At 41.5% G+C, this 14,654-nt stretch overlaps 1 protein-coding gene across 2 annotated transcripts; it reads right to left on the bottom strand.

Annotated features, from left to right (window-relative positions):
* Nucleotides 1-601: 601 nt before the first annotated feature.
* Nucleotides 602-13,212, bottom strand: LOC310859634 (uncharacterized protein). Of its 2 annotated transcripts, none has more exons than XM_083766287.1 (5): nucleotides 12,885-13,212; nucleotides 7,813-8,127; nucleotides 3,628-4,206; nucleotides 2,217-2,374; nucleotides 602-1,863 (listed from the first exon to the last, which is right to left on the bottom strand). In XM_083766287.1, exons 1-5 carry the CDS (start codon nucleotides 12,949-12,951, stop codon nucleotides 1,819-1,821), a joined length of 1,164 nt encoding a protein of 387 aa, XP_083622413.1. In that variant the 5' UTR covers nucleotides 12,952-13,212; the 3' UTR covers nucleotides 602-1,818. The 2 variants fall into 2 exon arrangements, with proteins under 2 accessions (XP_083622413.1, XP_083622414.1); XM_083766288.1 differs by having other exon boundaries at nucleotides 2,217-2,368.
* Nucleotides 13,213-14,654: the final 1,442 nt, after the last annotated feature.

Genomic DNA, 14,654 nt, shown 5'->3' with positions numbered 1-14,654 from the left:
GAGGGTTATTGTATTGCCCTAAAAAAGGGACACATGGCTTGCAAATAGTGATAATATTACAAGGCTTTCAAGACAATACAGAGATACAAATTGTTTTGTAAGAGCCAACCCATATACCACTATTATTTTCTACCTATGTGCACAGCAAATATGTACAACTGATGACTGATTTAATCACTGTGGTTTTTTTTGTGGCTTTACTACAGTGCTTTCTGTAAAGTAAAGTGATGCTGTAGTACCGTAGAACATAACGATGAGCATTTGTTGCAATTACAATACATTGGACAATGCTTGCATTGTGTGGAAAGGAGTCTGGGCAATTCTGGTCTACGGCTGTCATCTCATGACTGACAGCCTCTGCTTAGAAGTGCAAACTGAGGCAAGTCCAAACAGCACTCCTGCCCTGGGCATTTGTTTGTATATGGGAATCAAACCACTAGTGGAAACGACTGGTAAAAAAGGGTTTGTGTATGAATGTAATGAAGATTGAAGATGAATATAGAGTATATACAGTAAAGAGAGCCGTTCCTACCCTGCGCAAGGCACTCTCCTGGGCTTAAGACCTCAGGAAAGAAAAAACATGTCCACACTAAAGTGTCCGACATCCAAACTTTTCTTCGGAAAGGGAGGGGATGCAACTACAAATTTACGTCATTCTGAGTTTCGGAAGGGTGGTCCCAGAACCTTTCCTCTGAACGCATGCAACAACACATGTCTTCCTGACTCTCCAAACTATTATAGCTCGGAAAGCCTTTTCGAACCGGAAGAATTTCCGATGTCAGAAGGATTATTTATTGGCGTTTATATTCTGCTGCACGGCAGTGTTGCTCGTCATAAATAACATATTTATTTTCTCTGACACCACTGTGCGACTGAGTATAAATGAGGCTTAAGGCCCAAAGACAGCAGGACCTTAATTATAGCAATAAAAACAATTAAATAACCCCCTTGAATGCACATTTAGAAATATGCAAATCCTTATACTGTACAGTACATACACGCAAACACACAGACAAACAAAACACATACTCTCATGCACAGACGTGCACACACACACGCACCCACACACACACACACACACACACACACACACATACCTGTATATTCTTTTACTCAAACACACAATTAAGTTTTCCTTTTTCTTCCACACTTTTAAACATAAAGTGCAAACTTAATAACACTCGAATCAGGCCTTTTGCCGTACTACCTCGTCTCAACACGTTACTCTGGCCCCTCGAATTCACCAGCATGTATAGGGCTTTGTGTACAAATACGCTGCGGTCTCTGGTGCATTTCAGCCCAATCCCTTCCATCCATCAGTATATGGAAAATACAACACTGCTCTCAGACCAGTGCCTTGCAGGGCTAGTTTTGTCCCAGTGGTGCCGTAAGCATCTTTTGATTCTGCTAATTCAGTGATGTCACTGCTAATGAGAGCATCCTCCAATGGATGACGATGCATGCATTATAAGCAATAAGCATGGATCTGGGTCAACTTGTCAAGGCAAACATGTTATAGAATCTTCCTGTGTAGAATATGGTCGATTGTTGGCCTAATTATCATACAGAGACCAAATTGGGTGCAGCTTTTGGCAGCTGTTGACCTTAAAAGTCTCCATCATTCCCTTTCCTACATCTCTATTCTAGAAACACTGGATAAATGGAAGCAAGCAGAGGGATCCTTCTAGGAAATTGCTTACACCTACCCAGTGCTTTTTATTCTGTTGTAGAGAAGAAGGAAAGGAGACTTGGTTAGAATACTGAGGCATGCCCCGGTGGCATTTGGGTTCTTCAGTTGGTTGAGTCTTGCCTCCTCCGTTAGTAGCTGTACATGGACAATGGTGTGTCTTCCATCATGTCATCCTACACAAGAAACACATACATAGGTTGAGGTTTATCGTAAAGCCAAAGAACAATGCATTTTCCTCTAGGCCTCATCAGGTTCGCCATACAAACATACATATCATCGCTGTCAGGCCGAAACCAGCTAACTCAAATTTTTTTGTTATATATATTTTTTCACAAATCACTGCTATTGATCACCCTTTACGTCTGTGTGTTCAGTGTTGGTTAAAAATAAATATTGCACAAATGAAAAGTATTAAAAGGCGCTTCTGACAAAACCAGCTAACTCCATTGGTCTGCGAAACGGTGAGAACCGGTGATGAAAGTGCTTTATGGCATCATAGAAGGGATGTATGTATGTATGTATTCACCATAGGTAAGTCCTGGAGCCTGCGGAACTCAGGGCGGTTGTCTCTTCGGCGTAGTTTGAGGAAGAGGAGCAGGGTGACGATGACAGCAGTGATGATAAAGGCTGACACCAGACCTGCTAGGAGGGGGTCCGGCGTGGCAGACTCATGGACTACTGTGGTTGGAGAAAACACAGGAGGTACAGTCAGCAGAGCTTAGCCAATCAGGATGTGGGGCAGAGGTTCAGCTAGGGAACCTCTGCCCCACATCAAAACATACTCTCGCCATGCCTTCGGCCTGGTGGAGACAAAAAGTAAATTTCCCAGGGATCGGGTAGTTAAAGTAGTGACTAGTGAGTAAGGTTAGTCTGATTTAAAGAGGTGTGAAACCTAATAGGCGCATCATGTATATCTGTATTGAATCTTGGAACAGCATGTGTATCTGGAATCGTCTTGATGTAGCTCAGGACCAAGTTTATTTTTTCTAGCATGAAACGTCTGTATCTTGAACCTGCCTCTACTTGCATTCATTGTGCTGGGGGAGATCAATGAAGCAGCTTTTCACTGGGAGTGCTGTTGATATAATCACAGTGAAACTTTTTACCAAATATGTGTGTTTGGCATGCACATGAGTGAGCAGGCACAAGTATATGTGTATTTATCTGCAGATTTGTGTATGTACAGTATGTCTGGACAGACGTTGCTATGAGACACTGTTTTGTATACACTCAGTTAGTTTTGTGCCAGAATAACGAAGAAGCACCACAAAATTGTAAAACTGTAAATACTGCAGAGGCAAATCACCAAGCCTAAACTAGAACTAATACAACCTCAGAGGGAGAGAAGCAAAGAGAGATTATGTATGTGTTTATTTAAACTTTATTCAACTAGACAAAATGAACTCTAATTAGGAATGATGGCCTGGTGAAAAGGCAGAACAAAAGCTTAAGCCAAAATAAACAATTCCCAAGACAGACAAAGTGTGTGAAGAAGATGAGAGGAAGAGAGAAAGAAAAGAGGGGGAAAAGAGGAGTGACGAGAACAGATAATGCTCGCGGCTCTAGTCCCATGACTGTCTCTGTCCCTTGACCCAAACAGAGCACTGATTGTGGAGTGGTTGGTGGTGATGGCACTTCTATAAGTTGTGGATGGGAAGTGCACATGTTCGCTTGTGAATGTTGTGTGCTGTGTATAGATAGTAGTAGTAGTAGTAGTTGTTGTTGTGTGTAGTAGTTGTTGTGTGTGTTTGTGTTTGTGCGTGCACGTGCGTGCGTGTGTTAAGGGCAAGAACTGGCTTGTGTTGGAAAACAAAGAACAGCATTTTCTTTGTTGTTCAATTCAATTCTGTTTGTGTCATAATATAGTGGTAAATAGACTGTATACACAGACTAAAAGAAAGACATAAGCACCAAGATACAAAACTAGATCCACTTACCATCACCCCCCATGTTGAGTTGGGATGGGGAATCAACGTGAGGTTTCGCCTGGCCAGAGGTGCTGCTTGGTGGACTGAAGGTAGACTTGGGGTGCGTTGGACTGGAGGTCTCAGGGTGTGAGTCAGACTGGGGAGTGGGGAGCGAGGTGACAGGGGGAATGGGGATCTCTTGGTGGGTGCTACTGGTTGAACTGGACTGGATGCTGATAGCAGTGGTGATGTCGGCCTCTATACTAGGGTGCAGTTTGCCCGGTGATTCAGTGGTGGGTGCAGAAGTGGGTATGGTTGTTTTTGGGTGATGGGCGATGGGATGAGGGGGCGGGCTAGAGGCAGAGGTCTGGTGGGTGGGCGTGTGTGAGCTTGCGAGGTGTGGTGAAGTGGTTGGAGGGGGCGGCGTGCTGTATGTTTGTTTTGAGGCAGGAAGGACTGTGTGTGTGATGGTGGTGCTGCTATGGGAAATGTGTGTGGTGGTGGCAGTTGGGTTCTCAGAGGGGGCAAGTGTGGGATGTGGTTGTGACTGCTCCGTAAGGCTTGTATCATTTCCTGGAAATGACGGAATTTCAGACAGGTCCATAGAGGCTAGAAAGAGAGGGAGAGAGAGAGAGAGAGAAGGGGAGGGGCATAATTATGATGATACCTACTTATTGTACAAATTGAAAGAGACCATTTACATTGCATAATCACCTAAAAGAAAGTGACTGACATGGTCTACTTTATAACAAAACTCTCACCCACACATAAAGAGATACCGCCTCAGCCAGCTGGTTCTGGGACAAAGCCACCAGGCAGAAACCCCATTGGACTAAATCAAATGATAAGACAACAATAAGAAAACTAGAAAGGGGCATGCAGTCATGGTGGACATTCCAATTCAAATTTCCAATTCACATTATTGGACTTTTAAGTGTAATTTAAGTTAATTGTACCAACACAGCTCTGTTCATATGTGGCAGTTCAGCCTGCCACTGAGACTGAATGCCTAAAGTTTGAATTATTATTTGTGTATGTTGCAGAGAATTATATTATTTCGGGCTGTGTGTGTATATTGGATGACTCTTGGTTGTTAATTGCTTGTTGTCTCCATGGTAGGGAGCAACTATCAGCTGTGGGGTGTGGGGAACCTACCAACAGTATGAGGGTTTGTTTAGAGTACCCTGCTTTCTCATTGTTTGGATGATATGGTTAATTGATTGAATAATAAGTGATGTATAATAATAATGTGATGAATAATATGTGTTGTCACTGGACATTATGAAGTACTGGTTTAATTGTGGAATCAATGCAGGGTGGTATGTTCCAGTGGGAGGGGCTTAGCCTTTATATGTAGGGAGGCCTCCCACTGTCTGGCAGTCTAAGTAGGACTGTGGAGGTGGAAGGAGCTAACCTGCCACCTGTCCAGTATCAATGTAAATACTTTTGTTTTGGGTGAATAAAGACCCTCTGCATCAAGGACTGCCTGGAGGTTATTTATATATATTTTCATGGTTTTTCACACTACCCACACCAGGCAAGTGTGACATCATACATTCCTTTATTCTATAGGCCTAGATCTTTAACTAGATTATCAGATCACTGTTGTATGCAACCTGAAGATTTAGTCCTATTTTCAAGCTGAATCTGATCATCAAAATTGTCACTGAAGCAGCTGCGTCGAGTCCGGGGGTGCTTGAGGGCTGAAGCACCAACTGACACAATGGGCGCGTTCGGAAATAGCGCGCTGAGCGTACTGTGCAATGCAAACTAATAGGCGAGTGCGCTCCCGCACTGGGGCACCCACTGCCGTTATAAGAACTTTCCGCGCCTGCACTGAAGTATGGCCATTTGAAATGTTAAACCCTGCTGTAACACTGCTCTAGCATCATCATGGCATATGACCATGCTAGACCCCTGAACAATGTTTGTGCAAAGTTTGGTGATCGGAGCAACAGTGCGTCTTGACAACCTGTGGCCCCTGGTAGCAATACGCTAGGTTGTACAACATGGACCCTGTCAGCTGTAAACTGGGCTGTACAATGAGTGATGTCCACCGTCAGTCGACCGTAAGTCCACTGTCAGTCCTCACACCATAAGCAATTTTAATATTCTTTCCCCAATTGTTTTAGCATGTTTCCCTTGCCTAAAGAGATAGAAAGCTAAAATGAAGCACCATTGAATTTCAATTTAATTTAATTGAGAAACGGAGGGAGAGGCGAGAGTTAATGGCTTTATTTGTTGATTTTGTGTAAGTTTATATCCCAAGTCCTTACAACATTACTGAACTTGAATAACTGACTCGATGTTGGCTAAACGTCACTATGTGGTTATTTTTTATACCGTACTGAAATGAATGTAATCCAGTGGCTTCCTGGAAATCATACAACCATCGCTTTGGAAATGGGTGGCAGTAACGTCAAGCAAACGTGCGTCTAGGTCAATGGACTGAGCATGCCAGACCAATAGTATGGTCCTTTAAGCCAGTGGTTTTCAACCTTTTTCACATCAAGGTCCATTATTTATTCGCCATCTGAGCCACGGACCACCATTTGATGACATTTAACGAAAGAATATATTATGGTTAACATTGATCAAAATAACAATTCTTCTACATTCTCTAATTGTTGTACTTTACTGTAAATAAAGTAATGCAGATGTTTAACAATAATGTAACTCTTGAGAGCGTAAAATGAAACCAAATGGACCCAGTTTCATTTTACGCTCTCAAGAGTTAAAGATCTATAAGGGTCCATTTGGTCACCAACTCTCCATCATTTAGCTGGGGACCACTGGTTGAAAACCACTGCTTTAAGCCATGCTCAATGGTTGAATAATACTGTGTTTTTTCAAATAAAGTTGCTCGAATACCTACTATAGGCCTATGTGTGAGCGTTAGCTGTCTAACTAACGCATTAACTGGAGTTTTGTGAGCCTGTGTGTGCGCATGTACATGAGAGTAAGAATAGGGTGAGATAGCAGTGAGTGTGTGTTTGTGCTTCCTAACTTTCTCACCTCCTCGTGACAAGTCACACTGCATTTAATCATGCAGCTTCACTTGTCAACATTCAACTCCATTCTCCTGGTTCTTGCTGCAGTACATTTCCCTCTACAGAACACACCATCCATGTCTTTTCATGTACTGTCTTCAAACTGAACACACACCATCATATGTATTTTATTTCACTGTCCTCTATGAAAAAAACACAACGTCTTTTTATTTAACTGACTGCTGGATGTCCGGTCCTGTACTTGACTGTGTGTGTGTGTGTGTGTGTGTGTGTGTGTGTGTGTGTGTGTGTGTGTGTGTGTGTGTGTGTGTGTGTGTGTGTGTGTGTGTGTGTGTGTGTGTGTGTGTGTGTGTGTGTGTGTGTGTGTGTGTGTGTGTGTGTGTGTGTGTGTGTGTGTGTGTGTGTGTGTGTGTGTGTGTGTGTGTGTGTGTGTGTGTGTGTGTGTGTGTGTGTCACTCAACACCTGACCCCTGCCACAGCACTTCAGTCAGACTGGTTTCTCTCTCTGGACCAGGAGAACACAGTAGAGATAACGAAACCTGTTAAAAATAGCTTCCGACCTCTGAACCTCCCTCTACGGGGTTTCCTTCTAAATTCCTCTGAACTACCACAATGCTCCACTAATGACAATGCTCACAAGCACACAAGAACAATGACAAGAAAACTCTGTTGTACACGTGTACTGTGTACACGCATGTACACAGCAACACCCTCAGTTATTTGAACTCTTGAGTGTTTTTTTTACACTTTGGACCACAAAAGTGACAATAGGTGGTCTGCTAAAGATATCGTATATTGCAGGGGTTCTCAAACCTGTGGGTTGCGACCCCTCGGGGGGTCACCAAATTACTGTACAATATACTACATTGCACAGTGCCCATGAATCATCACTGTGCGTATAATGTATCTTGCAAAGAAGACGCAAAGTTGAGTCTTTAGGGTGTTAAGGGAAATGTGTGTAGTGGCAGTTTGTTTCTTGAGGGACGGATATGTGGGTGATATTTCAGGTCAGGTTTGCATCCTGTTGTGTTGGGTAGCACAAGGGTAAAGTTCCTGCCCGCCTCTGCAGAGATTATGTACATCCAGACAGAGACTATACACGTGTGTTTGAAACAACAAAATAGGCTTAAAGGGGAAAAAACGTTTCCATCCTGCTCGGCAGAAACCCACTGAAATGCATCTAAGCGGCTGCATAGTTACTTACCACTGGTATCGTTCCCGTTCAGTGTGTTCGGTGGGGATGACGTACTGGGGTAATGGTCAGCGTGGTTGGGAATGGTCGGTGGAACTGGTTCTGCCTCTGTATTTGAGTGGTTGCTAGAGCTGCTTGCATTGTTGCTTTCACTGGAACTGATGCCTGTGTTGGTGGCTTGAGGTTTGAGTGAGACTCCTAGGCTAATACCAGGCATGGATCCCGCAGCCTCAAATTCAGAAGATGATGGAGGTCGCCCAGGATCGGGGTCCGATTTTTCGGAATCCGTGCTTTCTGATGGCAACGGGGGAGTCATGGAATCCTGGCCTGGTGAAAACAGAAATATGCAGAGTTTAGTTAAATGAAACTTAACAATCACATGACAGGTAATGGTCAAAGTTGGACAATGTTGATGTCCATGGAATCATTAGATTAATTTAGATAGATACATATATCATTTATATATAAGGAGTAAACTCTTTTCCACAGTAGGTGCACACAACACGAACCAGTAAAACAGTATATTATACAGTATTGAGAATGATGAGAGGCAACATAAGTACTGGTGAAGGAAACATATTGTACTAGGACCTCACATTTTAACAATGATTAGGTAAACAACAGAAAAAGACTGAGCCAAATGAAGACAAAGTTAAATCAACAGATATTAAAACAAAACAAACTAATTTTAATCCTATCTATCCTCACAATTTAACCCACTACTTTTCCTAATTTTCCACAAGACAATTAACACAAGATAAAGACACAAAACTTAAACCACTCAAGCTCACTAAAAACAGAAATGCAGTGTATTGATCAAAGAAGTTCTATAGAAAACAATTTATTTGACACAATCAATTAAAGGCACTCAATGAGCCTAATCTCAGTCTTTACCATCCCCACCCTCCTTACACACACACACACACACACACACACACACACACACACACACACACACACACACACACACACACAGACGCAGACGCGGACACACACATGTGCGAGCGCACACGCACAACATAATATGGATAGCTATGGCTGTGGCAAAAGCTAGATGGGAGGGCAGCTATAGCTGAATGGGTAGAAAGGACTTCTGGGGAAATCCCTGGTCCTAATCTGATCTGTCAAAGTGTCCCTTGAGCAAGCCACTTAACCCCTAACTGCTCCGGTAGCAGTTTAATGCAGTTCAACACCAAAAAATACCCAAAGGGAGTGGGAACCATATTAAATTAAATATGCACATAGTACTAACACACAGGACGTGACGCAACCCTTAGTGATTGTGGTCTGTTGGAGAGGAAGTGGAGGAGGAGAGGAAATTACCAGCTGCATTGCACCTTACACAGAGCTTTAGTAAGCTTACATAACAGAGAGCATCAAATGAGCTTTAGTTATACATTTAATTTACACATACTGAGATGAATGGCAGTTCATCTCAGTACAGTATGTACAACCCAATTGAATTACAGTACATTATTTTGCTGAATTAACACTTTATTCGTGCTTTTTGTCAGTAAATATTTTCATTTCCAATATTAAATCAAGACATCATCTAAGAAACACTCAAAAGACAAGTTCAAGAGGACGTAGTGTTAGTACAGAGATAGATAGTCAAATATTCAGATTTATTTTTGCATGTTATCGACCACAGCACACTCATCAACATTATATATTGGCAAGGTAATTCAATGGGCTTTAGAGGCAATGTCACTTTTAATTAAGGCCTTCATAATCTTCCCTGATGGAGACCAGAGCACCACTGACATAATGCATAATGTAATTACTGTTTGGTAATACAGTGACGTGGTGCCTTTCATTTGCTTCACAATCACTCACCCAGGGTGCGTGCGTGCGCATGTGGTGATGAGCAGGAGGGTGCTTATCACCCCCCCCCACACACACACACACACACACACACACACACACACACACACACACACACACACACAAAGGCTGATTTGAACCCTAAAAGACACAAAAACAGCCAACACTTAATAGACAAAGGTGTTCTCTTCACAATACTGGCATTGTTTCCTGGCTGCAGCTCTATTAAAGTTTCTTAGATTAAGTGCTGTGGTTGTGAGTTTATTTTGTATGTGTAAGCAAGTTTAAGTGTGTGAGTGAATTACAGAAGCACCCACAGGGAGAGGGGATTGGGGGTGTGGGGGGTTAGTAGATGTACAAAGGTAACCACTGTTCCAAGTTTGCACACCTACAAAATCTTCAGTCTTAGTTGAACTCTAAGAGCATACAAATGGACCCAAATGGAACCATACATACATGCACACACCATCATCTCTTCACACACATTACACATCAGTTTTCTTTTGTTTTTCCTGGCCAATACAACATATACCTGGGGAAATAGCTGTGGTTGACCTCTTGACCCTGAGGTCTGAGGGAACAGCCAGCCACTTCTCTGCAAGCAGCTGCACAGGAGCCTACTTAAAGCCGGATCATCTTTGCCAGACGAAGACTATGTTTTCACCCCTGTGCGTGTATCACTGTCCGTAATCTCATCTGGAGTCATGTGATAAACATGTATAAGTCAGGTTTTTCACTCTGTTTACACCAGGCTAAAAGTAGTTGTCAGCATGAATTCCATTTGTTCCTAAAGCTGCCTAAAAATCTTTAGCAAATGTCCCTGTTAGCATTATTATTCATACTGTACAGAACTTTTGTTCCCCATAAGGCTGCAGTATTCTTTGTAGAGAAATCAGCCTTAGATATTACCAAAAATATACAGTATAGGCCCGTATTAAAGCTGTAATCCATAACTTCATGTCCCCTGCGAAAGTGCTGAGATGTTTACCGTCCACTGGGAAGTGAAGTTATTTATTTTAGAATTTAATGCATTATGCAGTGGTTCTCAAAGTGGGTGCTGTGGAACCCTAGGGTGATGTGCTGTAAGTCCGGGGCCAGGGTGCCGTAGAATACTTTGATATTATCACTTCAGTTTAACCACTTAAATCCTCTATAGTTAATCAAAACGGTCCACCAAAACTACTCGCATGTTCCCCCAAGAATAGGGATGCTGGGGTTAGAGTTAGGGTTCAAGTGGTTGAATGTCAAGTAATTATTTTCAATATGTCGCTATGGAAGTTTTCATTGTGACTCATACTGTATCTTAGGGTGATTTACATATTAATGTAAGGTTCTATAAAGTAACAATGTAATTGGATGAAAAAGTTATTTACAGGGGTGACCTGGGACAAAAACATTTGAGAACCACTGCATTCTGGTAGACTACAGGATGTAAATGTCTCAACAGAAGAGAAGGGAGACCATCTCCAACCAGTACATTTATGCTAGTTGTGTTGTATTAACATACTACTCTACCATATTGATACAGTAGGTTAAAATAAGGTTATGGATTTCAGATTTAAACTAACAGTTTTCTCTAAGGTAAAGGTCAACGTTCAAACAGCAGACAAGGAGTGTTGTGCTGCCCTTTCATCTCCACTCAGTCCATATGTCTGTATGGAGTGAGTGGAGATGACCAGTGATCTTTCTAGCCACACACACACACACACACACACGGTCGTGCATGCAGTCAGACAATCAATTGATTGATTTTGTGTGCATGAGTATGAAATCTTTCTTTAAACTCAGATCTTGTGGGATTGATTCCCTGCACCACAGAGGAGGAAAGCGGCCTGCATTTTACCTTCTATTAAAAATGTTACACATTGTCATTCTATACCATAAATACCTACAAATAGGCAGACACACAAGGGTGCAAACACATGCACTACCAAATGGCTATATAATCAAATCAACCTGTCAAATCTGTCATCAACCAAAGTGCTGTATAGGTCCAAAAGAATAAAACAATACAATCAAATATAATACAATCAGATACAATCAAATACAGTCAGAGAAGCAAACAATAAGACAGGAGGTGATCAAATCAAAAGTTAAAATTTAAGCTCGGCAGTGATTAAAAGCCAAGTCGAAAAAATGGCTCTTAAGCAAGGACTTAAACATCTTGATGGCCTGGGCAGATCTAATGTGAAGAGGAAGGCCATTCCAATGCCTATAGGGGAAGCCACAGCACAGTCGCCCCTGGTTTACTTTTGAGTTGGGCAGTTTGCTCGCACCACAAATGTCAAATCTACAAGATCACACTTATTATTATGCGTGGCAATGTGACTGTAGTTATTAATAGCCTTGGGCTTAACTAGTATATGTTACCATATTGTCAAATGATGGAAACAGGCTAATTAAAATGAAACCATCAAATGACAGTGTGCTCTGCTAATTTACAACCTGCGCAATAGTCTACTGGACTATTTTCGCTGCTCATTTAAATTTCAGCTGGAAAGCCTGGAAGTGTGACATTGCAGCATGATATGATACTTTCAAACGCCAGCAGTCAGTCACAGTGTTCATTCCTTAAATCTGAGCTATAGTGATGGAAAGCAAGGAAGGGGCTTGGTGAAAGAGGGTGCGAGAAAGTGCAAAGAGATGTGGTTAGGGAGGAACTGAGGAAAGGGATTAGAGGTGAGAATGAAAACAGTGGGATGCAGAAAGTGAGAGGAAGAAGGTGGGGGTGAGAGAAGCGATGCAAAAGGAGTCTGTTCAAATGACAAGCTCGAAGGAATAAATTAAAATACACACAGAGGTGTGATTTGACTCATTTGAGATAGTGTGAGCTGACCAATTTATAGGTTGGAGGCTTTGTTTATATGATGTTTTTGCATAGTAGGCTATTGTAACCTAATACCTAACAGCTCTAGGATGTATTAAAAAACATACAAGACCATTGCAGATAATAATCAATAATTCTGGTAGACTTGATTCATCTCTATCAGTTCAAACAAGTCATCATGGAAATGTGTGTGTGTGTGTGTGTGTGTGTGTGTGTGTGTGTGTGTGTGTGTGTGTGTGTGTGCGCGCGCGCGCGTGCTCTGTGTGTGAAAGAAAATGTAGAAACCAAAACATCCGAGCGAGTTGTTAACACATTAATTAAGTCAAATAAAAAACTATAACGCATTATGAAATAGTATATGTGGAGACAGATATCCAGTTTACAAACAAACTGTCCGATGAAAAAGAAGACAAAACCAAAAAGGATCACCTACCCTGTACAATCGAGCCCAAGTTAGTGAACAGGAGCGCACACAGCGCAATCTGGATCTTCTTTTCCATCTCACTCTGTCGTTTGGTGGTTTGGTCACACACTCACACAGTTAAAGAGATAGCCTACAAATCTATCAATCTAGGCCCTTTTCTTTTCTTCAGATGGGTCCTCACTTAATCGCCAAGTTTAAACTCCCCACACAGTCCTGCTGTCCTGTCCCCCTGTTCCAGAAGAGTGCAAAACAATCGTATCCTATGACATGCGTGGCTCGGGCACTAGTATGAAGGCGAGCTCAAATCGTACAGCGCAGTGTCCTAAGTGCGCTCCCTCTGGTCTCTCAGATATAGTGCCACGTGTTCCCGACGCTCTACGGGTTGCCAAGAAGTATAGGCTACTGTACTGCTGTCCCTCCCTCTAGTCTAGTCTGTATAGGCTGGCTAAAAGTGGCTATCCCAGCGACTGCGAACAACGAACATCGGACTGACTGGCACCACAGACTTCACAGAGTGGCACATTTTAAAAACCTTAAATAAATACAAAATAATCATACAAATCATAGTAAATCATAGCTGGCTACATTGTCTGAAGAGGATGATAACGGGAACCAAATAGACATTATATAGGCTATACTATGGCTACAAATTAATGGAAACAACTCCAGGCTACCCTTTTTTATCCTTTTAGCCTAAATGTCTTACTGTGTAGGCCAACTCGTGCTGTTTACATTTCTAATTAAGTTTCCAAGTTCTAACTAATAAAATGATTCAATCAATCAATCAATCAATCAATCAATCAATCAATCAATCAATCAATCAACCAATCAATCAATCAAAGAGTGTCAAATTAAATGAAGTCATGCGGTGCCTATTAGTCAGCAAATATTTTATTATAGACTAAAGTTATGCGTATAGGCTAAGTAAGGTATATAATTAACGCACCAGGAAGATATATTTGTCTCATCAATCGAATGACGTAACAGGGCGTTTTACCAGACCAAGTGTAATATTTCCATTGAAACACATGGAGACGCTGTTGCTTTATATAGGTCTATCCTGCGCGGTATATGGAGATGGATGCATGGATGGATGCATGGATGGATGGGACAGTCGTCACAACAATAACATGACATTGACTCGTGTAGGCTAGTCTGTTTGTTTGTGTATCGTACTTTTTTTTTTTTTTTTAGGTCTTTGAAGATGTACCTATTGACTAATAATACTATTATTATTATTATTATTATTATTACATTGCAGAGCAGTGGTGGAAAGTACTGCACTTAAGCCAATAAATACACTTTTGAGTAAAGCCTATTTCCAATTTTCAGTACTTAATTAATTTACTTCTACTCCACTACATCTCAGAGGCAAATATTGTACTTTTTACTCCACTTTATAGGTTTTGATTAATGGTTATTATTACAAAAATACTTTAATAAATCCAGCCCTATTTAAACTTTGGCTATTTAAAAAAAAATGCAGCTCTACAAGCTCACAACATGCGACTCATTGTGAGCGCGTAGATCAACTATTTTTTAATAGGCCTACAATTTATACATGATGATTGATGAATGATAACTTGTAAAACGGGACATTTACAATTTACAATGTAGGCATTTAAATAAAACTTCTGGGAACTCAGATTAGCATTTAGCAGACACTCTTAGTCTTAATCCAGAGCGATTTACAATAAGCAAGAACAAAAAACATAGTAATACATCAAAACATAAAAAATCATCATGAATCCTACATAAGCTTAAGAACCTAACAAGTGG

This window comes from Protomyctophum parallelum (genome assembly GCF_964188405.1).
Source record: "Protomyctophum parallelum genome assembly, chromosome: 6".
NCBI lineage: Eukaryota > Metazoa > Chordata > Actinopteri > Myctophiformes > Myctophidae > Protomyctophum > Protomyctophum parallelum.
This window is presented reverse-complemented; position numbering and strand designations above follow the sequence as displayed.

What these genes read in the sequence shown, in the direction of transcription:
- LOC310859634 (XM_083766287.1), bottom strand. Translation starts at nt 12,951, where the DNA reads ATGGAAAAGAAGATCCAGATTGCGCTGTGTGCGCTCCTGTTCACTAAC. An exon ending in GAACGGGAACGATACCAGTG is followed by an intron (nt 4,207 to 7,812) that starts GTAAGTAACTAT and finishes CTCTCTTTCTAG; the next exon opens with CCTCTATGGACCTGTCTGAA. An exon ending in ACTCAACATGGGGGGTGATG is followed by an intron (nt 2,375 to 3,627) that starts GTAAGTGGATCT and finishes TGTTTTCTCCAA; the next exon opens with CCACAGTAGTCCATGAGTCT.